Source organism: Salmo trutta, chromosome 21 (genome assembly GCF_901001165.1).
Source record: "Salmo trutta chromosome 21, fSalTru1.1, whole genome shotgun sequence".
Lineage (NCBI taxonomy): Eukaryota > Metazoa > Chordata > Actinopteri > Salmoniformes > Salmonidae > Salmo > Salmo trutta.
In genome coordinates, this window is record NC_042977.1 from 28238034 (window position 1) to 28263613 (window position 25580).

At 41.5% G+C, this 25580-nt stretch overlaps 1 protein-coding gene across 5 annotated transcripts in view; it reads left to right on the top strand.

Moving 5' to 3' along the window:
* Positions 1–25580, top strand: part of LOC115157105 (5'-AMP-activated protein kinase subunit gamma-2) — a 39117-nt gene that overhangs the window by 807 nt on the left and 12730 nt on the right. For 3 of the 5 annotated variants that reach the window (XR_003868389.1, XR_003868388.1, XM_029705041.1), the window contains exons 2-4: positions 1643–1714; positions 8786–9053; positions 24693–24919. Coding sequence is in view for 3 of the 5 variants with exons in the window: in XM_029705041.1 (XP_029560901.1) it covers positions 1643–1714; positions 8786–9053; positions 24693–24919 (567 nt within the window). In the remaining 2 variants the exon portion in view is untranslated. Of the gene's footprint in view, positions 1–1642; positions 1715–8785; positions 9054–13466; positions 14715–24692; positions 24920–25580 lie in introns of those variants that run through there. The other 2 variants (XM_029705042.1, XM_029705043.1) reach the window with 2 other exon arrangements.

A 25580-nucleotide genomic window follows, 5' to 3' on the forward strand; every position in this document is an offset into this window, starting at 1 on the left:
CAGGGATTCGATCTAGCAACCTTTCAGTTACTAGTCCGAACGCCCTAACCTGCCGCCCCAGCATCAAGTCTTCAAAACATGGACTCAACCACTAGCGGTTCTGGGGGGGCAGTGCCCCTGTGACAACAACTTTGGACCCCCTTGTGGCCCCCCTAAATGTGGAGTATGAAATCATTTTTACATAACACATTTTTGCTATGATTCTTTTTTTTTTACATCCGTTATTAGACAGTGGCAATGATGATGATTATGAACATGGTCTTTTTTTTGCCTGCTAATGCCTGCAATGCAGTGAAGAAAACGATATGACAACAATAACGTCTAATGTAACAGGCCCCTCTAACAGTACAACTGGCCCCAGCTTGGCCCCCCCAGTTGAAATGGTCTAGAACCGCCACTGGACTCAACATCAGCTATTCACTTGATTTTGGGGGTGAAATGTTCATGTCTATGCACATCTAAATTTCAGTGTTAATTTAATAAAATAATAAATGTCAAAGACCTGAAGCCCATCCCATACTCAGACTTAAAACTCATCCTGTACTGGTCTATTTACACAATCCAAATACCACTGAGGTCTCTTTTTCATTCCTAAATGCACCAGCATTGTTATTCAGTTACTGTTATTCAGTTATTGTTATCAGTTACTGTTTAGAACAATTATTTCCAATCTAGTGGGCTTATGGGCAATAAGGTATCTGATGTTTTTGTGTGAGAAGAAAGAGGAAGCTAGGGAAACAGCTGGAAACACACTGCTCTGGTCTGCTCTAAACCACTGAGTCATGATGCATTGTGTCCCTGCACCGTAACTAGGGGCAACAAAGAAGCGAGAGAGAAAGTCCTGATTTTATTGGATTTCAGAGTATTATTCTGGTTTCCCCTTGCATCATGTTCTCTCTGCTCAAATGAACCAAATCACTGATCGCATTGGCATCATAGCAACCTGTTTAACCTGAAACAATGAGTGAGCACTGTGTACAGTCTGGTTAAACCAGGCTAGCATCATTATGGGGTTTCTTTGTTTCCCCAGACAATATCTGATAATAATCATATATTTATACTATGTGCATTATCTAAGCTTGCATTTTCTATATTAAGAAAATGCCCCAACATCTGCAGAGCAAATAGGCCCTACGTTATTTGAATGACAGTGAATTATTACTGTCGGTGTTGACTGCTGCTACATTCATGTTGCTGCACCTCATTGGTATTCTTTGGATGGCATCCATTAGATCCATGCAATCACATGCCCTCCCAGGAGTAGTGCATGGATTAAACATGCCTCTAGATGTGTATACACATCTCCTTCTCCATGCAATTACATTTGTTTATTGCTACGAATTATTGCCTTTTTTCCTTTTTAAACATGATGATTGACATGCAGAACTTGATTGTTATACAGTAGGCCTATACGGAAAGGTAGGATACATGTATTTCCTGGTCATGCCATGGCCCAGTAGTGGTTTAACACGTTTCTCCTCTTTCAGAGCTTCACATGTCTTGCCGGAAGCAGATTGTCCAGTATTAAAGATTGAACCTAAAGCTGAAAATTACAATTGGGTCCAATCAATCACTGTCTGGATGTAACATCGATAGTCCATTTTTCTTGTCAAAATTGGCTAAAAGCCTTCTCTGTCTGCAGGACGTAAGTGCATTCGCCTTCCCCATACTGGACGGCAAGTCTGGAGGCTCGGGCAAGGATGGCTATCCAAATGTAAATTGTCTTTTCTTCATACTCGTGGTTACACACAATTAAGTTATTCTTGACTGACAGCATTGCGCTTCTCACCTTTACCCTTAATTTTAAAGGCCCAGTGCGGTCCAAAACATGTTCCTGTGCTTTATATATATTTCCACACAATGATGTTGGAATAATACTGTGAACTTTGGAAAATTATGATAATGCCCTTTTAGTGTAAGATCTGTTTGAAATTTCAGCCTGTTTTGGTGGGATGGAGTTCTGGCCTGCCTGTTGACATCAGCAGATGGTAAATTAGTTAATAGACCAATTAAGAAAGAGTTCTAAACCTCTGCCAATAACAGCTAGTTTTCAGTTTTCCCCTCCACTCAGACCACTTCCAAACAGTCTGATCAAATTCTTGCTTGAGAAATTGCTCTTTGCTAAGAAGCTATTTTTGTTTTTCTTTGACCATTTTAATTGAAAACAATCACAGTAAGGTATTTGTTACCCAGAAATGATTTGATATTGAAATAAAAACTGCTGCACTGGACTCTTTTTAATAGGTTTAAGTTATCTGAGCACTGTGTTTGGACACAGGCAGTGTGACAGACATTGTTCCGGAGCCCTCTGATGTCATGAAAAGGGCTGAGTGGCTGGAGTGCCGTGGTACTTCTAGTTGGGTGGGTAGACGTCTGATGATGATCCGTGGAAATAGATGTCACATGACAGTGAGTTTGTAGACGTAGTGGTCTCTCTGGACATAATGAAGGTTGCTCTGCTCAGTAGCAGGAGCTCAGCATTATACTGAGACATGGGTGTTTAAAATAGTAGAACGCATGCTAAGTTTCAAAGACTGGTTATCAGCGATGTAGGGCTATCCCGGCTAATTCAAATCTTGGTCGCCTGAAAGTCGTCTTTTTTTGTTGTTGACCAATCTATTTCTCAAAATGTTTAAACGGATTTTCTCCGAATATGGACACACCCTATGTGTTTTAATAAAATCAACTATGCATTGAGTTTATCTGATCCTTTAAGCTTACGGTTTGATTCCTCGAGGGCACCAGAGATCTAGATAATCAGAAGAAGAAAAAAAACGTAACCTGACCCAACTATTCTCTTAACGCTCCTACTGGCTTTTGCAGATTCTGCTATTACTCTCCTGAAGTTGCCAGTAATGGGCTACACGAGGAGTCGGCAACCGTTCTCATGTGGAATGCCAATTTATCTTAATTTCTACCGATCTGCGTGCCAGATATGGTTTTAATATGCACATTTTCGTGAAACTGTTTCCTTAAATTTACAATAATGTCTTCATATCTCAATCATTGTCATGTGGTTAATCACATCTCTATCCAGCACCTCAAATGTTCTACTGCTTGAGCTCCATTTCCTCTTTATAGAATATTTGCTCAAAAGTATTGTGGCGCTCCTGCACCTAAATATAAACAGTACCAGCACACAAAATGTGTCCCAGAACCTATTTCAGTCCAAGTCAAGCACTGATAAGAAGCCTATTTTATGACATTTCCACTGGATCAGAGCTTGACATTTTTAACTTTCATGCTGAGTGGTTATCGAAAGGGAGACAGCTGGGGAAAAAATTCACATACTTTGAACTTTTGTAATTCTCAATGGATGTAAAAACAGACTTGTTTGCTTGCTGTTTCAGGTGAAGAAACATTACTTTGAGAAGCTCCACAGGTCGTTAGTGGTGATGCGTTAAGCCAATCAGAAATACTATCAGATCCCCAAATGGGCACATTTGCACGCAGGCCAGATAGCCTATAGGCCTACTTCTAAACTCAGCAAAAAAAGAAACGTCCTCACTGTCAACATCTTTATATTCAGCAAACTTAACATGTGTAAATATTTGTATGAACATAAAAAGATTCAACAACTGAGACAAACTGAACAAGTTCCACAGTCATGTGACTAACATAAATTGAATAATCTGTCCCTGAACAAAGGGCGGCTCAAAATCAAAAGTAATAGTCAGTATCTGGTGTGGCCACCAGCTGCAATAAGTACTGCAGTGCATCTCCTCATGGACTGCACCAGATTTGCCAGCTCTTGCTGTGAGATGTTACCCCACTCTTCCACCAAGGCACCTGCAAGTTCCCGGACATTTCTGGAGGGAATGGCCCTAGCCCTCACCCTCCGATCCAACAGGTGCCTGACGTGCTAAATGGGATTGAGATCCGGGCTCTTCGATGGCCATGGCAGAACACTGACATTCCTGTCTTGCAGGAAATCATGCACAGAACGAGCAGTATGGCTGGTGGCATTGTCATGCTGGAGTGTCATGTCACGATGAGCCTGGAGGAAGGGTACCACATTAGGGACGAGGATGTCTTCCCTGTAACGCAAAGCATTGAGATTGCCTGCAATGACGACAAGCTCAGTCCGATGATGCTATGACACATGACCCAGACCATGACGAACCCTCCACCTCCAAATCGATCCCGCTCCAGAGTAACTCGGGCAGTTGTTGTTGCCATCCTGTACCTGTCCCACAGCTGTGATGTTTGGATGTACCGATCCTGTGCAGGTGTTGTTACACGTGGTCTGCCACTGCGAGGACGATCAGCTGTCCGTCCTGTCTACCTGTAGCGCTGTCTTAGGCGTCTCACAGTACGGACATTGCAATTTATTGCCCTGACCACATCTGCAGTCCTCATGCCTCCTTGCAGCATGTCTAAGACATGTTCATGCAGATGAGCAGGAACCCTGGTCATCTTTCTTTTGGTGTTTTTCAGAGTCAGTAGAAAGGCCTCTTTAGTGTCCTAAGTTTTCATAACTGTGACCTTAATTGCCTACCGTCAGTAAGTGTCTTAACGACCGTTCCACTGGTGCATGTTCATTAATTGTTTATGGTTCATTGAACAAGCATGGAAAACAGTATTTAAGACCTTTACTTTGAAGATCTGTGACGTTAATTCGTAGAAATCCAAATATCTTTGAAAGACAGGGTCTTGGAAAAAGGGAAGTTTCTGAGTTTGTGTGGACGTCCATACTCAACATTGACAGGAGCGCGCCAAACAAAAGACAATGACTAAATTCACAGAACTATTAAATGGAATTCAATAAACCAAAACTTGTTTCTCACAAGTGTAGTGTAGGTTGTGCACTCTGCAAACAATGTGCCACTCTAACAATTAGAAGAGAAAGACTGGAATAATACTGTAGCAAGTTAGGGCAAGAATGGACTCAGCAGAAATCAGGGCATTCTTCCACGAAGCTCAAGAAGTATGAATGCCCTGACTTCTGCTGAGGCCATATCACCGTAAATGCTCCATGGCCAATGCATATGTCGGATTAAGCATGCACCTAGATGCACAACGCACTTCTCTCTCCAGAATGCGCTCTCTCCTGCCAATTTGTGCACATTCAATGTTTCATAATTTCATTGTGTGACTTGTTTGATTGTTAGTGTATATCAATTCTCCATTACATATATCACCAGCAGTACAGTTACTGTTAATTCCTAACTCTACAGTGTTTGTTACAGTCATTTTATTTTAATGCATTCAATATTATTATTATTAGCTTGTGGAAGGCTACCCTAAATGTTTTACCCAAGTTAAACAATTTAAAGGCAATGCTACCAAATACTAATTGAGTGTATGTAAACTTCTGACCCACTGGGAATGTGGTGAAATAAATAAATGTATTTGGCTGAAATAATTCATTCTCTCTACTATTATTCTGACATTTCACATTCTTAAAATAAAGTGGTGATCCTAACTGACCTAAGACGGAATATTTACTAGGATTAAATGTCAGGAATTGTGAAAAACGGAGTTGAAATGTATTTGGCTAAGACTCCTGAACAGGTAATCAAATGGCTACCCAGACTATATTTGTATTGTGAGCCCCCCCCCCCGCAACCCCTCTTTTTATGTTGCTGCTACCTCTCTGTTTATCATATATGCATAGTCACTATAACTATACACTCATGTACATACTACCTCAATTGGGCCGACCAACCACTGCTCCCGCACATTGGCTATCTGCACTGTGTCCCACCCGCCAACCCCTCTTTTACGCTACTGCTACTCTCTGTTCATGTACCAAATACTAATTGTCACTTTAACCATATGTACATACTACCTCAATCAGCCTGACTAACCGGTGTCTGTATGTAGCCTCGCTACTTTTATAGCCTTGCCACTGTATATAGCCTGTCTTTTTTTTAGCTGTTTTTATTTCTTTATCTCCTTATTGTTCACCTAAAAAAAATTATTTTTGGTTACATGATTCCATATGTGTTTTGATGTCTTCACTATTATTCTACAATGTAGAAAATAGTAAAATTTGAAGTTAAACCCTTGAATGAGTATGTGTCAACTTTTGACTGGTTGTGTGTACAGTGCGATTGGAAGGTTTTCAGACCCCTTGACTTTCTTCACATTTTGTTACATCACAGTGTTATTCTAAAATGTATTAAATCGCTTTTTTTTTCTCCCCTCATCAATCTACACACAATACTTCCATAATGACAAAGCAAAAACAGGTTATATGTATGTGTTACTGCTCTACTAAAACTCTCGGTTGACCAACAGCCTGAAGACCAAACAATCGACCAGTTGTCTAATTGGGGTCAGCCCTACAGAGATGTTTAGACAACTTCTTGGTTGTGCAATCTCTTACTATATGTGTCGTCTTTGGTTTTGAGTTGGTAGCGGTTTCGTTTTGCTTCTTCTCACTGAGTGAGAATTTTTACTAGCCTTCTATCATGCTTTTCTACAAAGCAAGCTTCTCTTCCTTCTGTCTTTTACATTGTCTGAGTCGGTCTTTAAGTGCTCTCAGTAGTTATTTTCCCAACAACCTCAGTCTTTTCTCTGAATTATAGGATTTGATTCCTTCTTGATATTTAATTTGTTTTCAACTGTGTGTAGTGAATTAGCGCTTGCAAGAAAGACATTTCACTTGTGCATGTGACCATTAAAACTTAACTTGAACCACCGGTCTCTCCTCATGTTTTGAACTAGCTGATAGATTTGCTGATAAAACTCTCCAATCTGACTAGCTTGCCTAAACACGCTGTTGCGCAATAAGAAAGTTTGTTGGCAAACAGAGAAGTAGGGTGTGTGCTGTCTCTCTCTCAGATTTGTCACAGGATTGGCCAAACAGAAATGTCTGTAGAGTAGGGCCAGTCTTAAGCTAATATCATGCTCAAACATTGTGGAAAGGAAACTAGAGGCTCAGGACTGATCTGGTGATATGTTGTACAGTACCAGTATATCTGGACCAATAGGGAATGTTTGGAGAAACTTCTCCCAAATTCACTGTAGGCGTGGTTGTAATTTGCTCTTGGCAGTCCTTTGAGTTCGTAGCCTGTTTTCTGTCACCTAAACACTTCTCTGCAATATTTTACTGTTTCATCTAAAAACACTGCTAGTGTTTTATCACAACATTTTCACATTCACTTATTAATATACAGTAGCACAATCCCCAATAGGCTTTAGCTTATAAGTGTATGAAATGTTCTAATTTTCCGCCTCCCACTTTTACCCATATCTTTTTTTGCAACACAGGCTGTTGCACTGCTTTTTCGCTGACCGCCAGGTGCGGCTTAAAATTAGGCAGCCTTACTCTGAGTTTCCCCTTCAGACATGTTTGACGGAGCTCCTTCTCAGTCTCAATCTAGCACATTTACCCACAACACAAAGCAAGGCTTTAACCTGTTTCCCAGATAGGCAGTACACTGTAAGCTAGCTGGTGTCCTACAGTCAATTGGCTCATTCATCCCCCTCCTCTCCCCTGTAACTATGAGAATGTGTTCTCAGTCAACGTACCTGGTTAAATAACGGTAAAATAAAAAAAATCTGTAATACTATCGAACACAGGGGTTAATGTTCTTGGTCACTGCAACTGAGTTCCGTCATATGGGATTTAAAACATGTATATATTGAAAAGGACTGGAATAGGTTAAAGTTTCAATCTTAGATCGACTTAAAGGAAAATACCACTCAAACTATATTTTGGTATTTGTTTCATTAGTCCTCTGATGCAACCCTAAAATGTTTTTCATGTCAGCAATCAGTTTTCAAGGTACAGAACTTTCAAAATACCAGGAAGTGCCACCGTATGTGTTTTTTTATTTTGGGTTTAACCCCTGTAAACATCTCTGGACCTGGGTAGTCAGAGCATTGTGAGGAATCCTGTGTCACCCCCAGGTGCTCTGTCATTGGCCATCTGGCCTTATCGACCCCCTAAAACAAGCCAATGGTGTTATTGGCTGGATAGAGCTCACAACATGATACTTCCTTGTGATGCTACCAGTGTTGGGGAGTAGTGAACTCTGTAGTTCAACTAGTAATTGAATTAAATTTGGTAGTAGCTTGGTGGTAGTTGAACTAAATTCATATCTAGGTAGTGTTTTCAGTAACTACTGGAACCGCACACTACTTTTTTTGCAAAAAGAAAATATGGGTGAAGTAGGCAATTACATTTTTTGGGACCAGATCTGCCTAGTTCCTACTTGAAACAGTTTTTGTGTTCAATAGGCTAAATTACACCTTCTGTTATCATATGACCCCAAAGTGAACAGTTCTTGCAATTTGTAGTCTGACATTTTCAGAATTACATATGATAATTTTTCACAAAGTAGTTTAGATGTAGTGATGAGCTACTTTTTCAAAGTAACTTTAAATAAAGTGTTTTTTTTCTTAATGGTAACTTTTTAGTGTAGCTTAACTTCTTCCAGTGTAAAGTAATTGGTAGCTTGGTAAACTATTTTTTCAGAGTAGCTTCCCAACACTGGGTGCTACTACTGTATGCATGCAGTTCCACGGGGTAAGGTCACATGGTTTCATATCTCAGACAGAGAAGTGACTTCACCCAAGCCGTGGGCATCTCCTACAGACTGTCAAGCCTTATATTCCACTCAGGCTCTAATGCATTATAAATCAAACAGATTGAAATTGTGAGGTGAAACATTTTTATTTAATGCTAATGTAGTTTCTTTGACTACAGTCCACAAAGCCTCTGTCACAATATTCCCAGGTGTCAATATATCATTCTGCTTAACTGTATAGTGACAAACAAGGTATTTGCATGAGTGTATGTCAATTAAATACCTTCCCCTCTCTTCTATCTCAGGGAGAGGTCTGCAGCCACTCTGTCAGCCCAACTAAAGGACTCTTTGTGAGGGGTGGTCCTGCCGGTGTCAGCCAACCCTCCAGTCCCATGGCTGCCCCTGCCCAGTCCCGGATCAGCCCTGGCTCAACCAGAACCATTTCCCCCTACCCCTCCACCCACCAGGTCCCCTCACCGCCCAAATCCCCCCGTTGCTTCAGTGGTATATTCCGCTCTTCGCCCAACTCATCATCCAACTCTAGCATCAAGCTCTTCTCTAGGACCAGGAAAGGTAATACATTTATTTGTATTTCAAAGAGCCGACTGGTTTCCTGTATTTGCTGAAAAACCTCAAGGCAGGAAGTTATCAGCATTATTGTGGTCTTAGACTTTGAGTTTGACAGAATTATCAATGACTGAATTATGTGCAGACACACTGTAATAATATGGAATAAATACCATAGCAAACACAGATCATCAAAAGAAAACGGTCATAAAATGGTAAGACCCTAGACAGTCCTAGCGCATTAGTGCTAAAAAGCCCTGCAAGAGCTGTAGGGGGCAGCAGTCCCCTTCTGGAAAGCAAACACAATGCAAACATCACTATCTTTTTGCCATGTCCTGAGAGCCCAGTGACCCATCATGACCAAGACCATTCTGGATCTTAAGTTTAGAGAGCGCCATACAGTATTATTAGAGGACTGCAGACAGATGTGCTTCCTTCCTTATTTAGACTCTTATCAGTTTCAACAACTTCCTGTTGGGGTTAAAAGAAAGAAAGTGACAACATAGAGGGCTTTGTTTAGCTTATGTTTTCTGGCTTTCATGGGTGGACTCTAAAGCCAGAATGTCATATTGTGTTGCTGGCCGCTGGGATTCATTGAACTAGTCCAAGCACATGTTTTCTAGCTAATCTCCATAGAATTCTGAATTATTAGGACTTAAGGATTAAATTTACATTGTGAATGATACTATTGCATGTGACCACCAGAGTTAAGAGTCAACACGCAACCCTGTTAGTAATGTTGTTTAGTATTTACTCTTTAAAACATTACAAAGGCCTTGGACTACAGACACAGTACTAAAGGAAACTGTAGATTAAAAATAAATGAACAGTTATGACTGTTTAAACCAGTGTCATGATTATGACGGTGTTATGTAGCCTTTATGACTTTAGGTTTCACGTTAACTGTTACCAAATTAATGATTGGTTGGAAGTGATTTGTTAGTTAACCGAAGGACTTAAGCTCTTCAGTCTCAGTACTTGTATAGTTAATGGTCTAATTAAAATCAATCTGTTGTGCATAGAAATACTTTGGTTAAAACGCCTAAAAGGGGAGTCATTTTCCCTGGCTGGTGTTCACCCATTCTTCCCAGTTCCTATGAAGAGTTGTTTGGCAGCTTATAACGGAACGCTCTATCTGGGGCCAGGCCTTAGCTTGGGGCAAGCTCTGTTTTTTTTTCCTGAAGATTAATATGGGTCACCAACAGTACTGAAACTCATACTGGGGCCACAACTGTTGAAGGTACATGGTGTATTTAAACTATTGTTGTCATCGAGCATCAGTTGCCACAAGGGTGTGCTATGCCCTGTTAATTGAATGTTCTCTTCCATCCATCACACTTATGAGATTGTTTGGGGCTTGGATGTCAAGAATTCAATATTTTCAACAGGGGTTTATATGCATGGCATCTATTGACTTTTTGTTTTTATACTATAATATAATAAGCTATTTGTACTTCAAGGTAATTTCAACATTCATGGCTTCAGACAGACTCGTACAAAGCTCTTCAGACATGCAGGCGCCCCCCCCCCACCTGCATTCTGTGTGTGTGGTCAGTAAATTAAGGAAGTGGGTAGTTTTTTTACAAATTGAGGTCAGGGCTTTGTGTTGGCCAATCCAATACCTTGACTTTGTTGTCCTTAAGCCAAGAGAAGTCTAGAGAAAGAAAAGGAAATGCTCAGATTTTTTTATCCCTAGTTTATGTAACCCCAGCGTAAAAACAATTGAGGTGTCATAGGAGCAGGTCAAAGTTAACACTGACTGCATCTCCACATTCATGCTCTGCTGAACTGTTTGACTTGTTTGGGCTGCTCAGTTGCGTAACCATTTTAATGGATCTGGGGTAGTGTAGAAGCCAGTCAGTCATACCTAACTGGGTCATCACAGGGTGTGTGGTGGTGGGAGGGTGTGTGGGACCCATCTGATCAGATGACTCCACAGCCGCCAGGCCAGGCCAGACCAGGGAAAGACCTTGGGGGCGTCCCTTCAGTCAGCTGAGGATGGTTGAGGTGATCTGGGGTTGGGATCAGCACTTTTTAAAGGTCAGTCTTCCTGAGTTAGCTACAGTACTGGGACAGTGAACTGACCTAGCTGTCGCTCTGCGAGGCAGAATGTTCCACTAGAAGTACATACAGAGCCTTCAGAAAGTATTCACACCCCTTTACTTTTTCCACATGTTGATGTATTACAGCCTGAAATTAAAATGGATTACGTTTGGGGGCTTTTGTCACTGGCCTACACACAACACCCCATAATGTCAAAGTGGAATTGTTTTTCATTTTTCTTTAACAAATGTAATAAAAAATGAAAAGCTGTAATGTTTAGAGTCAATATGTATTCAACCCTTTTGATATGGCAAACCTAAAGTTCAGGAATAAAAATTTAACAGGTTGCATGGACTCACTGTGTGCAATAAAAGTGTTTAACATTATTTTTTTTGATTGACTACCTCATCTCTGTACCCCACACATACACTCTGTACCCCACTCTGTACCCCATTATCTGTAAGGTCTTTCTGTCGAGCAGTGAATTTCAAACACAGATTCAACCACAAAGACCAGAGGGCACATATTGGTAGATGGGTAAAAAAAAAAAAAAGGACAACATTGAATATCCCTTTGAGTATGGTGAAGTTGTTAATTACACTTTGGATGGTGTATCAATACACCCAGTCACTACAGCGATACAGGCGTCCTTCCTAATTCACTTGGAAACTGCTCCAGGATTTCATCATGATGCCAATGGTGACTTTAAAACAGAGTTGAATGGCTTTGATAGGAGAACTAAGGATGGATCAACATTTTAGTTACTCCACAATACTAACCTAATTGACCGAGTGAAAAGGAAGCCTGTATAGAATAAAAATATTCCAAAACATTTTGTTTGCAACAAGACTCTAAAGTAATACTGCAAAGAATGTGGCAAATCAAATAACACTTTGTATTCAGGACAAAATGTATGTTTAGGGCAAATACAACACATCACTGAGTACCACTCTATATTTTCAAGCATAGTGGTGGCTGCATCATGTATGGGTATGCTTGTAATCGTGAAGGACTGGGGAGTTTTTCAGATAAAAAATAAATAAATGGAATGGAGCTAAGCACAGGCAAAATCCTGGAGGAAAACCTGCTTCAGTCTGCTTTCCATCAGTTATGGGGAGATGAATTCACCTTTCAGCAAGACAATAACCTAAAACACAAGGCCGAATCTACGCTGTAGTTGCTTACCAAGAAGACAGTGAATGATCCTGAGTGGCCGAGTTAGTTTTCACTTAAATCTATGGCAAGACCTGAAAAAGGGTTCTCTGGCAATGATCAACAACTAATTTGACAGCGCTTGAATTTTGAAAAGAATAATGTGCAAATGTTTCACAATCCAGGTGTGGAAAGCTCTTGGACTTATCCAGAAAGACTCACAGCTGTAATCACTTCCAAAGGTGCTTCTACAAAGTATTGTGAATACTTAAGTAAATGAGATATTTCTGTATTTAATTTTCAATAAATTACCAATAATGTCTTTCACTTTGTCGTTATGGGGTATTGTGTGTAGATGGGTAAGAAACGTCTATTTAAATTCAGTCTAACGCAACAAAATGTGAAATGAGTCAAGGGGTATGAATACTTGCTGAAGGCACTCTTATGACACCTTTTTGGTTTTTATAGATCAGGGATGAGCAACTTTGAAGGGGGTGGGGGCCACAAAAAAAACAATTTATCATGAGGGGCTGCAGTGCCCCCCTCCCACATTTTAGCAGCCCCCCTTGTGATAGCGAAGGTAAAAAAAAAAAACAACAACAACAACGCTGTTTTCAAGTTCAGTCAATTATGCACATTTTGCAATGGGGCGTAGAGAAAATGTTGCAGTTTTAAAGCAAGTTTGCTGCAATTCTACACGTTTCGCCCAAGGGTGGAGGCAAATGTTTGCTTTGTTTTTATATGATAGCTGATGATCAATGGGCCCACCCCGGTTGGTAATTCAACATTGCTTACCACAAGTTTACATAGCTATACTAACTTGGTATAAAAATACTTTAAAGTACTACTTAAGTTGTTTTTTGGGGGGGTATCTGTACTTTACTATTTATTTTTGACTACTTTTACTTCACTACATTCCTTAAGAAAATATTGTACTTTACTCCATACATTTCCCTTGACACCCAAAAGTACTCGTTACATTTTGAATGCTTAGCAGGACAGGAAAATAGTACAATTCACGCACTTATCAACCAAACATCCCTGGTCATCCCTACTGCCTCTGATCTGGCGGACTAAACACACACATGCTTTGGCTTTCTGTAAAAAAAGAAAATGGTAGCATCTGGTATCTTTACTTTTACTCAAGTATGGCAGTTGCGTACTTTTCCCACCACTGCTTACCAATCTAAAACAATTTAGCTGACATGGACAAATTGAGTGACTGCTGATGCACAACAACATTTCGAAATAACACCTTGTGTATTCTATTATTGTAACTTATTTTTTTGTGAAATTAATCCACGGGCCTACAAAAGGGGGGGCTTGCGGGCCGCCAGTAGTCCGTCCCTGATTTAGATATAGTGTTATGAGTATGTACACGTGAAGACCGAGACAGATGTGAGTGATGATTTGAACGTGTTCTTTGGGGTTAAGGGGGACGCAGACACTTAGCCAATCACTTTGTGTGTCCCTCCCGGGCTGGCCTCCTTTTACAGGCTGCTGAAACGCGTACTATTTTAGACGCCACCCACAGCTGCACCTGACGCCACTACTAGAGCTCTGCAGAGAGAGGAGCAAAATAGAGCCGAGCGCGAGAGACAGTCTAACCAGAACCGAACAGAAGGAGAGGAGGAGCAGAGTGAAATTCAGCAGAACGAGAGAGTGAGTGAGCGAGAGGAAGAGAGCCTGTGTGTGCTGTGCTAAACTGTGCTACGCTGTGCATCATCACTTGGGAGTGTTGGACCTAGTCTCACATAGGACGTGTGGAAATTCTATCTTTCTTTCCCTGCTTGTGAGCTGCCACAGACACCAATACCCTGAGAGCTTTCTGGACTCACTGAGACATTTTAATGAATGAGCTTACAGAAATAAGAAAATATCAGAAGAGATCCTTAACTTTCCAAGAAATGCAAGCATGAAGAACAACCATGTCTAAATGACAGATGGCACATCAATGGAAAGGAGAAGAGGCATCTCTTAACCAGAAGAACAGATCTACTCAGGAGAACAAAGACGACCTTCATCTAATATAGCCCATTGACTGAAGAGGACCCTCCAATCCAAAGCACATCCTGCTAGGAAAGGTTCAGCTCTTTCCAGAAGACCAACACAAGGCCATCTAGAGCTAGAAGAGGAGACTTTCAACAAGCTCGTGACTGGTTGGGAAAGACCCTGACCTGGACATCTTAATTTAATTTTGGCACAGATCTTGTAATCTTTAACACATTTAGTTTTATTCTATTTATAAACATGGATCAGACGGAGTAGCTATTTCGTCACACATTTGGGTAGTGGTGCCCTACAGTTGTGACTCGTCCCGGATGGTCATGGTCCATATTGGGTGTTGAAACCATCGCTTTAACCCGCTGGTGTCCATGAAGAGGTTCGGCAGCCTGAGGAGGAGTAAGAAGCGGAAGGAGCAGGACCTGCTAGCGGCAGGAAGACACCAGTCAGAGCCATCATGTCTGCCTGGTAATGTCTGTGCTCATATGATCACACTACTTCAAGTGTCTATAAAAGTGTGTAACTGCGGAGTATATGATGGGCCACAAGCCCTAAGACAGTGCATGTTGAACGGAGAGGCAGCTGTACAGATAACTCATCCAAAGGGCTTTGACTTCTCAAACAAGGCAGAACGCCAGTAGTGGTGTGTGGGTAAAATCACCAGGGAAGCCTAGCCATGGGGGGAAAAGTAATATTACAACATAATGTGTTGTGATAATTGCGTTGTTTGCTCTGTAACTGGTTAGTTCATATATATCACATATCACACACACTACTGTTCAAAAGTTTGAGTCAATTAGAAATGTCCTTGATTTTGAAAGAAAAGCCAAAAAAATTGGTCCATTAAAATAACATCAAATTGATCAGAAATACAGTGTAGACATTGTTAATGTTGTAAATGACTATTGTTGCTGGAAATTGCTTTTTTTGGGGGGGGTTAATGGAATATCTACATAGGCATACAGAGGCCCAGTATCTGCAACCATCACTCCTGTGTTCCAAAGGGAACGTTGTCAGCTAATCCAAGTTTACCATTTTAAAAGGCTAATTGATCATTAGAAAACCCTTTTGCAATTATGTTAGCAGAGCTGAAAACTGTTCTGATTAAAGAAGCAATAAAACTGGCCTTCTTTAGACTAGTGAGTATCTGGAGCATCAGCATTTGTGGGTTTGATTACAGGCTAAAAATGGCCAGAAACAAAGAACTTTCTTCTGAAACTCGTCAGTCTATTCTTGTTCTGAGAAATGAAGGCTATTCCATGTGAGAAATTGCCAAGAAACTGAAGATCTGGTACAACGCTGTGTACTACTCCCTTCACATAACAGCGCAAACTGGCTCTAACCAGAGTGGTGTGTTGAGTGAAGCAGTAGCCAGACATATGGGCGTGTAACTAAAACTGCAGGTAGAAATTGCTGTTATCTTGGAGCGTTATACATTTGTGAATATGTACATTTTGTAGATTGTATGAATCCAATGTAACAACAACAACAATACAGTGAGGATATGAGAAATAGCCTAGCGGTTAGAGCGTTGGGCCAGTAGCCGAAAGGGCGCTAGTTTGACTCCCAGAGCTGACAAGGTGGAAAATCTGATGTGCCCTTGAGCAAGGCAATTAACTGTAATTGTGGAGACCCTGGCCGTGACCCTACTCTGAGTGGGATTTGGAAAAAACATATTTCCAATTCACACATCTGTACATGTGTGAAATAGGACAAATGTAGGCACCCACATTATTATTATTATTATTATTATTGGATATATTTCTGGATATATTATTTATTCTTAAAATGTGAGTACAAAATAGAATGAAATATACTTCCAGTACTGTATAAAAAACACAACAGTAAACGAACGTGTTTTGACTTTTTACATGAACTCCTAAATCAAGATTGATCTCATTTGTTTTCTGGACTAAATAGAATGGTAATTGATAGTCCTTGTACTTGAACATGGTGATAATCCAACACCGTTATTCTTTGCCCACATTGGCTAGTCTCGGTGGAATCGTCGGTGGAATCGTCGCTGCTCTATTTTGGAACGTTAAACTATATGAAAATAGACAGTGGCCCGGCTGGCGGCGGTGTCGCCTCTCCTTCCAGAGTCTCAGGGAGAGGGCAGCCTGGTATCAAGTGTCAGTCGGTGATGCATCAGGAGACATGATGCTTAAGTCAATATATTGCATTCAATGCAAAAACATATGTGGCAGACAGACGTATACAGATGTATTGCCAACAGCATACCACCCTGCATCCCACTGCTGGCTTGCTTCTGAAGCTAAGCAGGGTTGGTCCTGGATGGGAGCCCAGATGCTGCTGGAAGTGGTGTTGGAGGGCCAGTAGGAGGAACCCTTTCCTCTGGTCTAAAAAATATCCCAATGATTGGGGACATTGCCCAGTGTAGGGTGCTGTCTTTTGGATGGGATGTTAAACGGGTGTCCTGACTCTGTCGTCACTAAAGATCCCATGGTACTTATTGTAAGAGTAGGGTGTTAACCCTGGTGTCCTGGCTAAATTCCCAATCTGGCCTTCATACTATCACAGCCACCTAATCATCCCCAGTTTACAATTGGCTCATTCATCCCCCTCCTCTCCCCTGTAACTATTCCCCAGGTTGTTGCTGTAAATGAGAATGTGTTCTCAGTCAACTTACCTGGTAAAATAAGGGTTAAATAAAAAAATAATAATAACATATATTGTTTCTAAGTTTCTAGGACTGCAATATATAGTTTCTTAGTTTCTAGAACTGCAAGACCATTGTGTCCAATGGAGGTCAAACATGCTTTTGGACCGATTGACTTCAAATTTCATATGCCAGGTCATGATGGTCCCCTGGTCACACATGTATAATTTGGGAAGATTCAACCTTTTTAATCCATCGAAACTGCCCCTACAACTGCCCCTACAACCCCCAATTATGTCAATTCTTATTATGACAGGAAATTCAATGACACTCTTTAAGGGACACTCTTTAACAATGCCGTGAGTTTCAAGTCTTTACATTAAGAATTTACCATTCCACAGAGGATGGAACATGGAAGACAGTGTTTTCGTGTAACTGCAGCGAGAGAATGAAAGACCATGTTGAGGATGAATTAAGCCACTTCCTACTAACACAGGGCATCCCTATAAGGTCACAACGGGGTATGTTAGCTAGCTATATCACAGTCCACTGGGGCATCATGGTTATGTAAGCAGTGTAGGTGATGCTTTTCTATGGAAGAAAGACCTTGTTCTCTGTGGGACCGTTTTCACTGTGAAGAGTTAATTTGACATGGTCAGGTGTAGGCTTGTGTTCATCGAGAGCGTCTGCTGAATGATCCCATACTTGAATTGTATTTCTAGCCTCAACCGTTCTGCCAATGTCACTCAAAAGCACCTTAAATCAGCTTCAAGTGAGGCATACCTTTCTGCCATGTAGTGTTAATAATTGTTAATTGGGTTAGGGTTATGTCTAAGGTTGAGGCCCTAAACCTAGCTTCATGTTCACTCCCGACTGAAACCTAAACCTAGATTCAAGTCCTCATCCCGGCTCAACCGGTTCTTAACTGACTTGCATAGATAAATAAAGGTTAAAAAAAAAATATATCCCTAACCCTGGCCTTTTCTCAATTAGATTTGCCCACCTCCTGCTTCCTTTCTAATCCGTCCTCTCTAGCCTCCTTTTGGAAAAGGTCCAAGTTAATCGAGGAGAGTGAACATGGATGGAAATGCACTTATTCACTCGCATGTCATCAGGCAAATGTCCTTTTACAGGGGTGGATCCCAAAATAAATGTGTAAAGTGATCAAAAACAAATGAAGTTAGTTGTGAAAGACATTTTAGAGAGAAACCAATAAGTAGCATAATGAATTTAAACGTGTGCATGTTTTTCTCCTCTGACAAAACAAAAGCTGATTCAAAGGGTGTGTGGCAGATTTCAAAACTCTGATACACATGAGCATCCTCGATGAAAGGTGGCTATCAAGGAGGGGAGGGACACGCTTCTGTTTGCCTACTAATGAATTGACACATTCCTCGACCACTTATCGGTTACCGGGTCATGGAGGACAGAGGACGGTATTTTGCCCTAACGAGAATCTCCCCCTAGCTTAATGTCCACATCCCGGCTCAACCCTAGCCCTAACCATAGCTCTCACTACTGGTGTCCCCAAGGGCTCGATTGTAGGTCCTCTTCTCTCTATACATGAATTCACTCGACTCTGTCATATCCTCACATGGTTTCTCCTATCATTGCTATGCGGATGACACTCAACTATTTCTCTTCTTCCACCCTTCTGACACCCAGGTGGTGACATGCATCTCTGCGTGCCTGGCAGATATCTCAACTTGGATGTCGGCCCACCACCTCAAGCTCAACCTCGATAAGACGGAACTGCTCTTCCTCCTGTAGAAATCCTGGCCGCTCAAAGACCTCTCCGTCACGTTGATACCTCCAATGTCGCCCTCCCAGAGTGCAAAGAACCTAGTCGTGACCCTGGACACCCTGTTGTTTTCTGCAAACATCTAAGCAGTGACCCGCTCCTGCAGGTTCATGCTCTACAACATCCGTAGAGTACGACCCTACCTCACACAGGAAGCGGTGCAGGTCCTAATCCAGGCACTTGTCCTCTCCTGTCTGGACTTCTGTAACTCGCTGTTGGCTGGGCTCCCCGCATGTGCCATCAAACCCCTCAACTTATCCAGAACGCTGCAGCACGCCTGGTTTTCCACCTTCCCAAGTTCTCTCATGACACCCCACTCCTTCGTACACTCCACTGGCTTCCAATTGAAGCTCGCATCCACTACAAGACCATGGTACTTGCCTACGGAACAGCAAGAGGAACTGCCGCTCCCTACCTTCAAGCTATGCTCAAACCCTACACCCCAACCCGAGCACTCCATTCTGCCACCTCAGGTCTCTTGGCCCTCCCACCCCTACGGGAGGGCAGCTCCCACTCAGCCCAGTCCAAGCTCTTCTCTGTCCTGGCACCCCAATAGTGGAACCAGCTTCCAATTGAAGCTAGGACATCTTCCGAAAACATCTGAAACCCTACCTCTACAAACAGTATCTTAAATAATCCTCCTCCTCAACTTGGCTGAATCCTAGCCTTACCTTTAACCTTAACTTCTTGTTCACATCCCACCTCAACCCTAACCCTATGGCTTGAGTTAGGGCTGAGCTGGTATGTGAACATGAACTTAACCCTGTCTGTCGCTGTCTGTCTGTGAGGTGGAGGTTGAAGAGAGGGGGAGAGAGATGAGGGAGGGAGGGAGGGTGGAAGGAAGGAAAAGGAGGTAGCAATAATGGAGGGGGAGGAAGGAGAGGGAGGAGAGGGAGAGGGAAGGAGTGAAAAATAAGGGAAGGAGGGTGGATGAAGAGTAAGTAGAAAGAGCGATAGTGTGGGAGAGAGGGGATTAGAGAATAGAGAGAACAGCTATAAAAAACGACAGACTGTCTTAGTTTATGCCCGTCTTTCACCAATTTACCCATTGCAGCTTTATCACCAAATGTTTTGCCTTGAATGCAATGTATTGACTTATGCATCAAGGGTATTGATGCATATCTATGCCTCCCTATTCTTGATGAATTTCAATTTTGATATGCATCTTTTTGCATTGAATGCAATGTATTAACTTATGCATCATGTCTCATGATGCACATCTTTTTGCAAAAGCATCACAGACTGATGCTTATCAATGACATCTTGTTGCAATGGGTCATCACACTGGATGCTTGGGATGTTATGGATGGTGGCCTTTGGGATGTCTCACTGGATGCTTGGGATGTTATGGATGGTGGCCTTTGGGATGTCTCACTGGATGCTTGGGGTGTTACGGACAGTGACTTTGAGTGACACTTTGCCATGAACTGCCCCTGATTTTAGCCCCAGTCTGACATGGGAACATTGGAGGAAGGGGTTATGGCCCTAGCTGTCATGATGATGTAAACCCATATGTAACAATAATTATTCATCATTTGATGAGTGCTTATATTTGTCCTATTTAGATGCATGTGTGAATTTGAAATGTGTTTATTTCTATTTATTTATTAATAATTTTTTTGCATATCCCCACTCCCGAAACACCCTTGGAAAGTGGGGCCACGACCAGTCTCAGTGGCGATTCTAGAGCCATTAGGGTTCAGTGCATTGCTCATGGGCACAGCGACAGATGTTTCACTTTGTTGGCTCTGGGATTCGAACTAGCGACCTTTTCAGTTACTGGCCCAACACTCTAACAGCTAGTCTAACTGCCGCCCATGTGTGAAGCCATATGGTGCTATGTTTAGTTGGTCTGGTCCCATACTGTATGTCCTGTTGCCAAGTCTTCTATGGTTACAGCATGACCATAATAGAGTATGGCATGTCAACGATAGAAAAGTTGTCTATAGCACATGGGACGAGGCTAGAAGAGTTGGCTTCTGGCATGTGTGACCCCTTTATAACATTTGGTTATAGATCTTTTGAGTCAAGATAATGTGGTATAGTTACTTAGCTTGTTTTAAACATTACAATTCGTATATAACAATATACCCCCCCACCCCCACTGTTCACACCCCTCTTGTTGGTGGAGGTTAAAGCTTATTTCTGGAAATTCTACACATTTTGTCATGGGGTGCAAAGAACATTTTTGCGGTTTTGAAGCAATTCTATACATTTTACCATGTATAATGTGTATTCATGTGATATTTGAGTGACTAAAAAATTCCAACAATATCTATGGGCTAAAAAACCTAAATAAAAAAAGTTATCCGACATGAGCTAGTTGATCTGGACATTTCTGACCAGTTATAAATATCTCTCTAAGGTATGTAAAGACTAACATGACAAGAGGAACTGATGATGCACTACCCTATTTCAGAATGGCACCTTGTGCATTCTACTATGACAACTTTCAAGAGTAATTTTAAAGCCAGACTGAATTCCTTTAAGTCATTTTTTTTAAAGTTTGTGAACCACTGCTTTAGACTAGGTTGGGTTTAGACTAGCCTAATGTTGAGGCCAAACGGCATTGAGACACATGCCTTTCTCTTAACACCTAATGGAAAGAACACTGGCCAATATGACTCCGTCACCATCGTAGTTTACCATTGCCCTTTTTTATTTATTTATTTCACCTTTATTTAACCAGGTACTTTACACACAAAGCTTCTGTGTTTTCCAAATGTAGCGTGAGTAATTTGACATGTTGATTTTTAGATGTCAGTTTACCATCTGAGAGGCCCGTCTGTAACGTCCAATGGCCTGTGCTGGTCAATGGACTAGAGATTGACGAAACACTGGTATAGATTACTCTAATATCTCCAATATCCCATGTGGTGTATTCCCCCTCCCCTACCTGTGTGTTTGGGTGAGGAGGAGCTCCCTCCCTGTTGTCCCCTGTGTTATATTCTGCTGTGGAATGTGCCACAACAGCATGGCTAAAATAAGACACCAACACGACTGAAGAGGGGGCTGGTATTAGCCAGCTAAATGTCAGATAGTGGAGATAGCTGGACTGTGAAGACATGTTTTTGTTTGACATGACGAATGCCCTTGCAGATTTATCCTCTTCAATCAAGTTGACCTTTCTTTAGTTTAGATGGTATATCGGTTTACTATTTACTTTTGATGGGTTGAATGTTACTGGCATTTAGTATTCAGTCCCTTTTATTTTACCGTTGTATTTGCATCTATGTAGAGGGCGCTGTATGATTCGCTCTTAAGTCTCTAAGCAGCCATTTTAATTCTAACTGTTTATTTATGTTTCTACTATGTTATGGAACTGTGGAAGTGGTTGGTTTGTCAGATCAAAGATTTACTCTAACATTTTAGATTTTATTTGTTTATTTCCAAAATGCTTTATCCACCGATGTTTCACATTTGTGTTCTTTTCATCAGAATAAATGCTTTATGTATGTGTAAAATATCACTGTCAGATTTTTTTATTAATATATTTTAGATATGTATTGCATTTGGTTTTGTTGCAAAACACTATCCATTGTTTAGCTGGAATGGAATGTTCGTGTCCTGTATAATATTTAACATAGAATTCTAACACATCACAAATCTAGCCTCATGCTATAGTGTTTGGTTAAAGTTTGGTCTCTTCCCAAATTGCACCCTATTCCCTATATAGTTCACTAATTTTTACCAGTGCCAAGATCTCATATGATTGTACTGATTAATTGAGATATATATATATATATATATATATATGAGAGATTCTTTACAATTATTTGTCACATTTGATTGTGTTGAAGCTTGCAACCTCTGAGAGAGGTGTTTTGTAACTAAATGTGATTGTTTGTCTCTGAATGAAACCATCTAGTGGTTAAACCAATGACTGTATATATGAATGGACAAAGCCATTGATCACGTGAAACCATTCATTCCTATGTGAAGACTCAACAGCGCATTGAAGCCAAATGTAGTTGTTCAAGTTGGGGCCTCATAGAGACATAACATAAGCAGTTTGAGCTTCTCTTTGGAGTGACGTTGCAAGCTCTCAGTGCTGCAAGCTCTCAGTGCTGCAAGCTCTCTGTGCTGCAAGCTCTCTGTGCTGCAAGCTCTCTGTGCTGCAAGCTCTCTGTGCTGCAAGCTCTCTGTGCTGCAAGCTCTCTGTGCTGCAAGCTCTCTGTGCTGCAAGCTCTCTGTGCTGCAAGCTCTCTGTGCTGCAAGCTCTCTGTGCTGCAAGCTCTCATTGAATAACTTGAATTGAAGGCCGACCGGGGTACTGCAGGCTACCATTAGCAACTAAATTATCTACTTCTGTGTACGATTTAAAAAATATATATATTATCTTCAAGGACATGCATATGGTATATTACTAGCAGTTATTGGTACCGTGATTGTTTTAAAAACCTTATTTATTTATACTAAGATTGACCATGAAGATCGCCATTTTTCCATTCATTATAACGGGGATCCTGTTTTCTGCTAACAATGCCTGCAGTACCGGCAGTTGGACTTGAACTTCTGTGGCTTCAATGAGAGAGGACACGTCTGTCATTTAATAACCCATTCTATGATTAGATGTGGGAAAAAACACACCAATCTCTTTCATAAGTTCTTTTAACCAAAAAAGCTAATTGCCAACATTTCTGAAAAGGGATATATAGCATTTTGGAATTCAATCAATTAAACTCTCTTCATTTGGGTTCAAGTAATCCATAAACACCTCAGCTGTTATGATAGTGTGCCTTTTTATAAGGCATTCATGGCTTGTGCCTATAGGTGATTGTTAGATTTGTGAGTGATGCCTTGAATGTCAAAGTGAAGCGTTGCTGATAAACTACTGGAGATGAGCAGAGCCCATGAGAGTCCCATGGTGGAGTGGATGAAATGTGAACCAGGCTGTACACATCACCCACGTCACTGGAAGTATGGCCTTAGAAATATGTCAGCACAGCAGGGTGGGGCTGGAGCAGTGTGGGTGTTGTATGTCAACCCGCACCCTGTGCTGGGTCATGACTGCTGAGGGGCATGTAAGGTCTGTCATGTGACTGAGCGATGGCCTCGACCTGACTGCGAGCAGGAGCCTCCCAGCCTCTCGGGCAGCTGTCCAATATAGGATGCCCAGGCTAGATGATATTTCACTATTACTACTGTATTATACTGTAGACTAGATCTCTGTTCTTTATGATGATACACGTCAACAAGGCTGGGGAATGGTGTAGTAGTACATGAAGCTAGATAGGGAGGGAGGGAGGATAACTATATTCCACTCTACTGCAAGAATATTAGATTTCTACACATTCATTTGATTGATTTGTTTGAAATCTGAACCAGGTTTGGGATTTATTTTTGAGGTATTTGAAGATGTTCTCTGATACTTTGTGCTTGTCCAACCTGTTCCTGACAACCTACATACGGTACATCCAAATGAGTCTACTGTATTGTCATAAGACTCACAAGCTTTGCTTACACTGCACTGTGGATATGATTCACTGATTTCAGTTGACTGCTGTGCTTTAGGGACAGGACGGGTTGATATTTTCTTGGCAGGTTTCCAGGCCCTGGCAGCGCTTAACCATGCTCTGCTAATGATACATGAGGATACTTCATGATATTGAAATCAATATTCTTCTGAAAAGCTGAATCTATTGTGGACCCACTCCACTATTACAGTATTATGTGACAAGCACATACTCTATTGCAATGGAATATCCCAATTAGAAAGGCCACAATTTGTATTTATTTTAGTTTCACCTTTATTTAACCAGGTAGGCCAGTTGAGAACAAGTTCTCATTTACAACTGCGACCTGGCCAAGATAAAGCAAAGCAATGCGACACAAACAACAACACAGTTACACATGGAACAAACAAACGTACAGTCAATGACACAATAGAAATTGAGTTGAGATCACCTGTGAACATAGCAACCGCTCTACAGGAGATTTCTAGGGAAACTATGCATACATGACAGGCCTGTGTGGATCAGTGCTAACTGTTAATTGTTCTCTGGTCCTTGTCTTTCCTCCACAGTCTCCGGCCTCTCGTCTTCCCCCACCCCACCCAGCACCCCCAGCCTGCACATGCTGTTCCCCCAGGAGGTCCACCAGAGTGCCCCAGAGTGCCTGGAATGCTCCCTCTCATCACCCCCACCAGACACCGGACAGCGCCTCAGCCTGCCGTCCTCTGCCAAGTCCCCCATGTCGTCCTCCTCTCCGATACCCTACGCTTTCCCACTGCCCCAAGCTACCTCACAGCCAGTGAGTAATACCTCGTACTACCTACTACACCAACCGCTGGGTTACTGTGTTTGTTAGTGGCAGTGATAATTTACTGTATTGAAGCAATATTTCAGGGTTGCCAAAGAAATGTGGTTTAAGGGGGAAAGCTGATGTGGTTTTCTGTGAGTCTCCTAGACCTATACAGTGGTAAAATATAGAAAGGACTGGAATGAAGTGATTGTTTCAGCAAAGACTGTTTGTTCTGCTCTAACGTTCAGCTCAGCAGAGTTCAATACTAGTCTAACCAAGATGTTCAGACAGTCAGTGTTTGAACTGATATGTCTTATGTTCCCCTCTCCTGTTGGACAGAGACCTTGATTTGATTGATGTGGTATCTTGTTAAAACTAATAAATTCAAGTAACTGTGTGTGTCTGTTTATTTGAGCTATAGAATTCTATCTACCCTGACAGTGTAAGTCAATATTTCATCACCATCCTTGTTTTTTTTGTTGCTTATTACACCCAAGGCAACATGATTACAGCCATAAGTCTCTCTCTCGCACTCTTTTGCTCTCTGTCCCGGTCTCTCTCTCTTTTATTTATTTCCATCCACACACACCAGGCTCTTACCCTAATCAAAGGAACGTCTCTGCCAAATCCAATCTGGAAGCGTTTTAATGAAACAGCCATCCATCTCAGA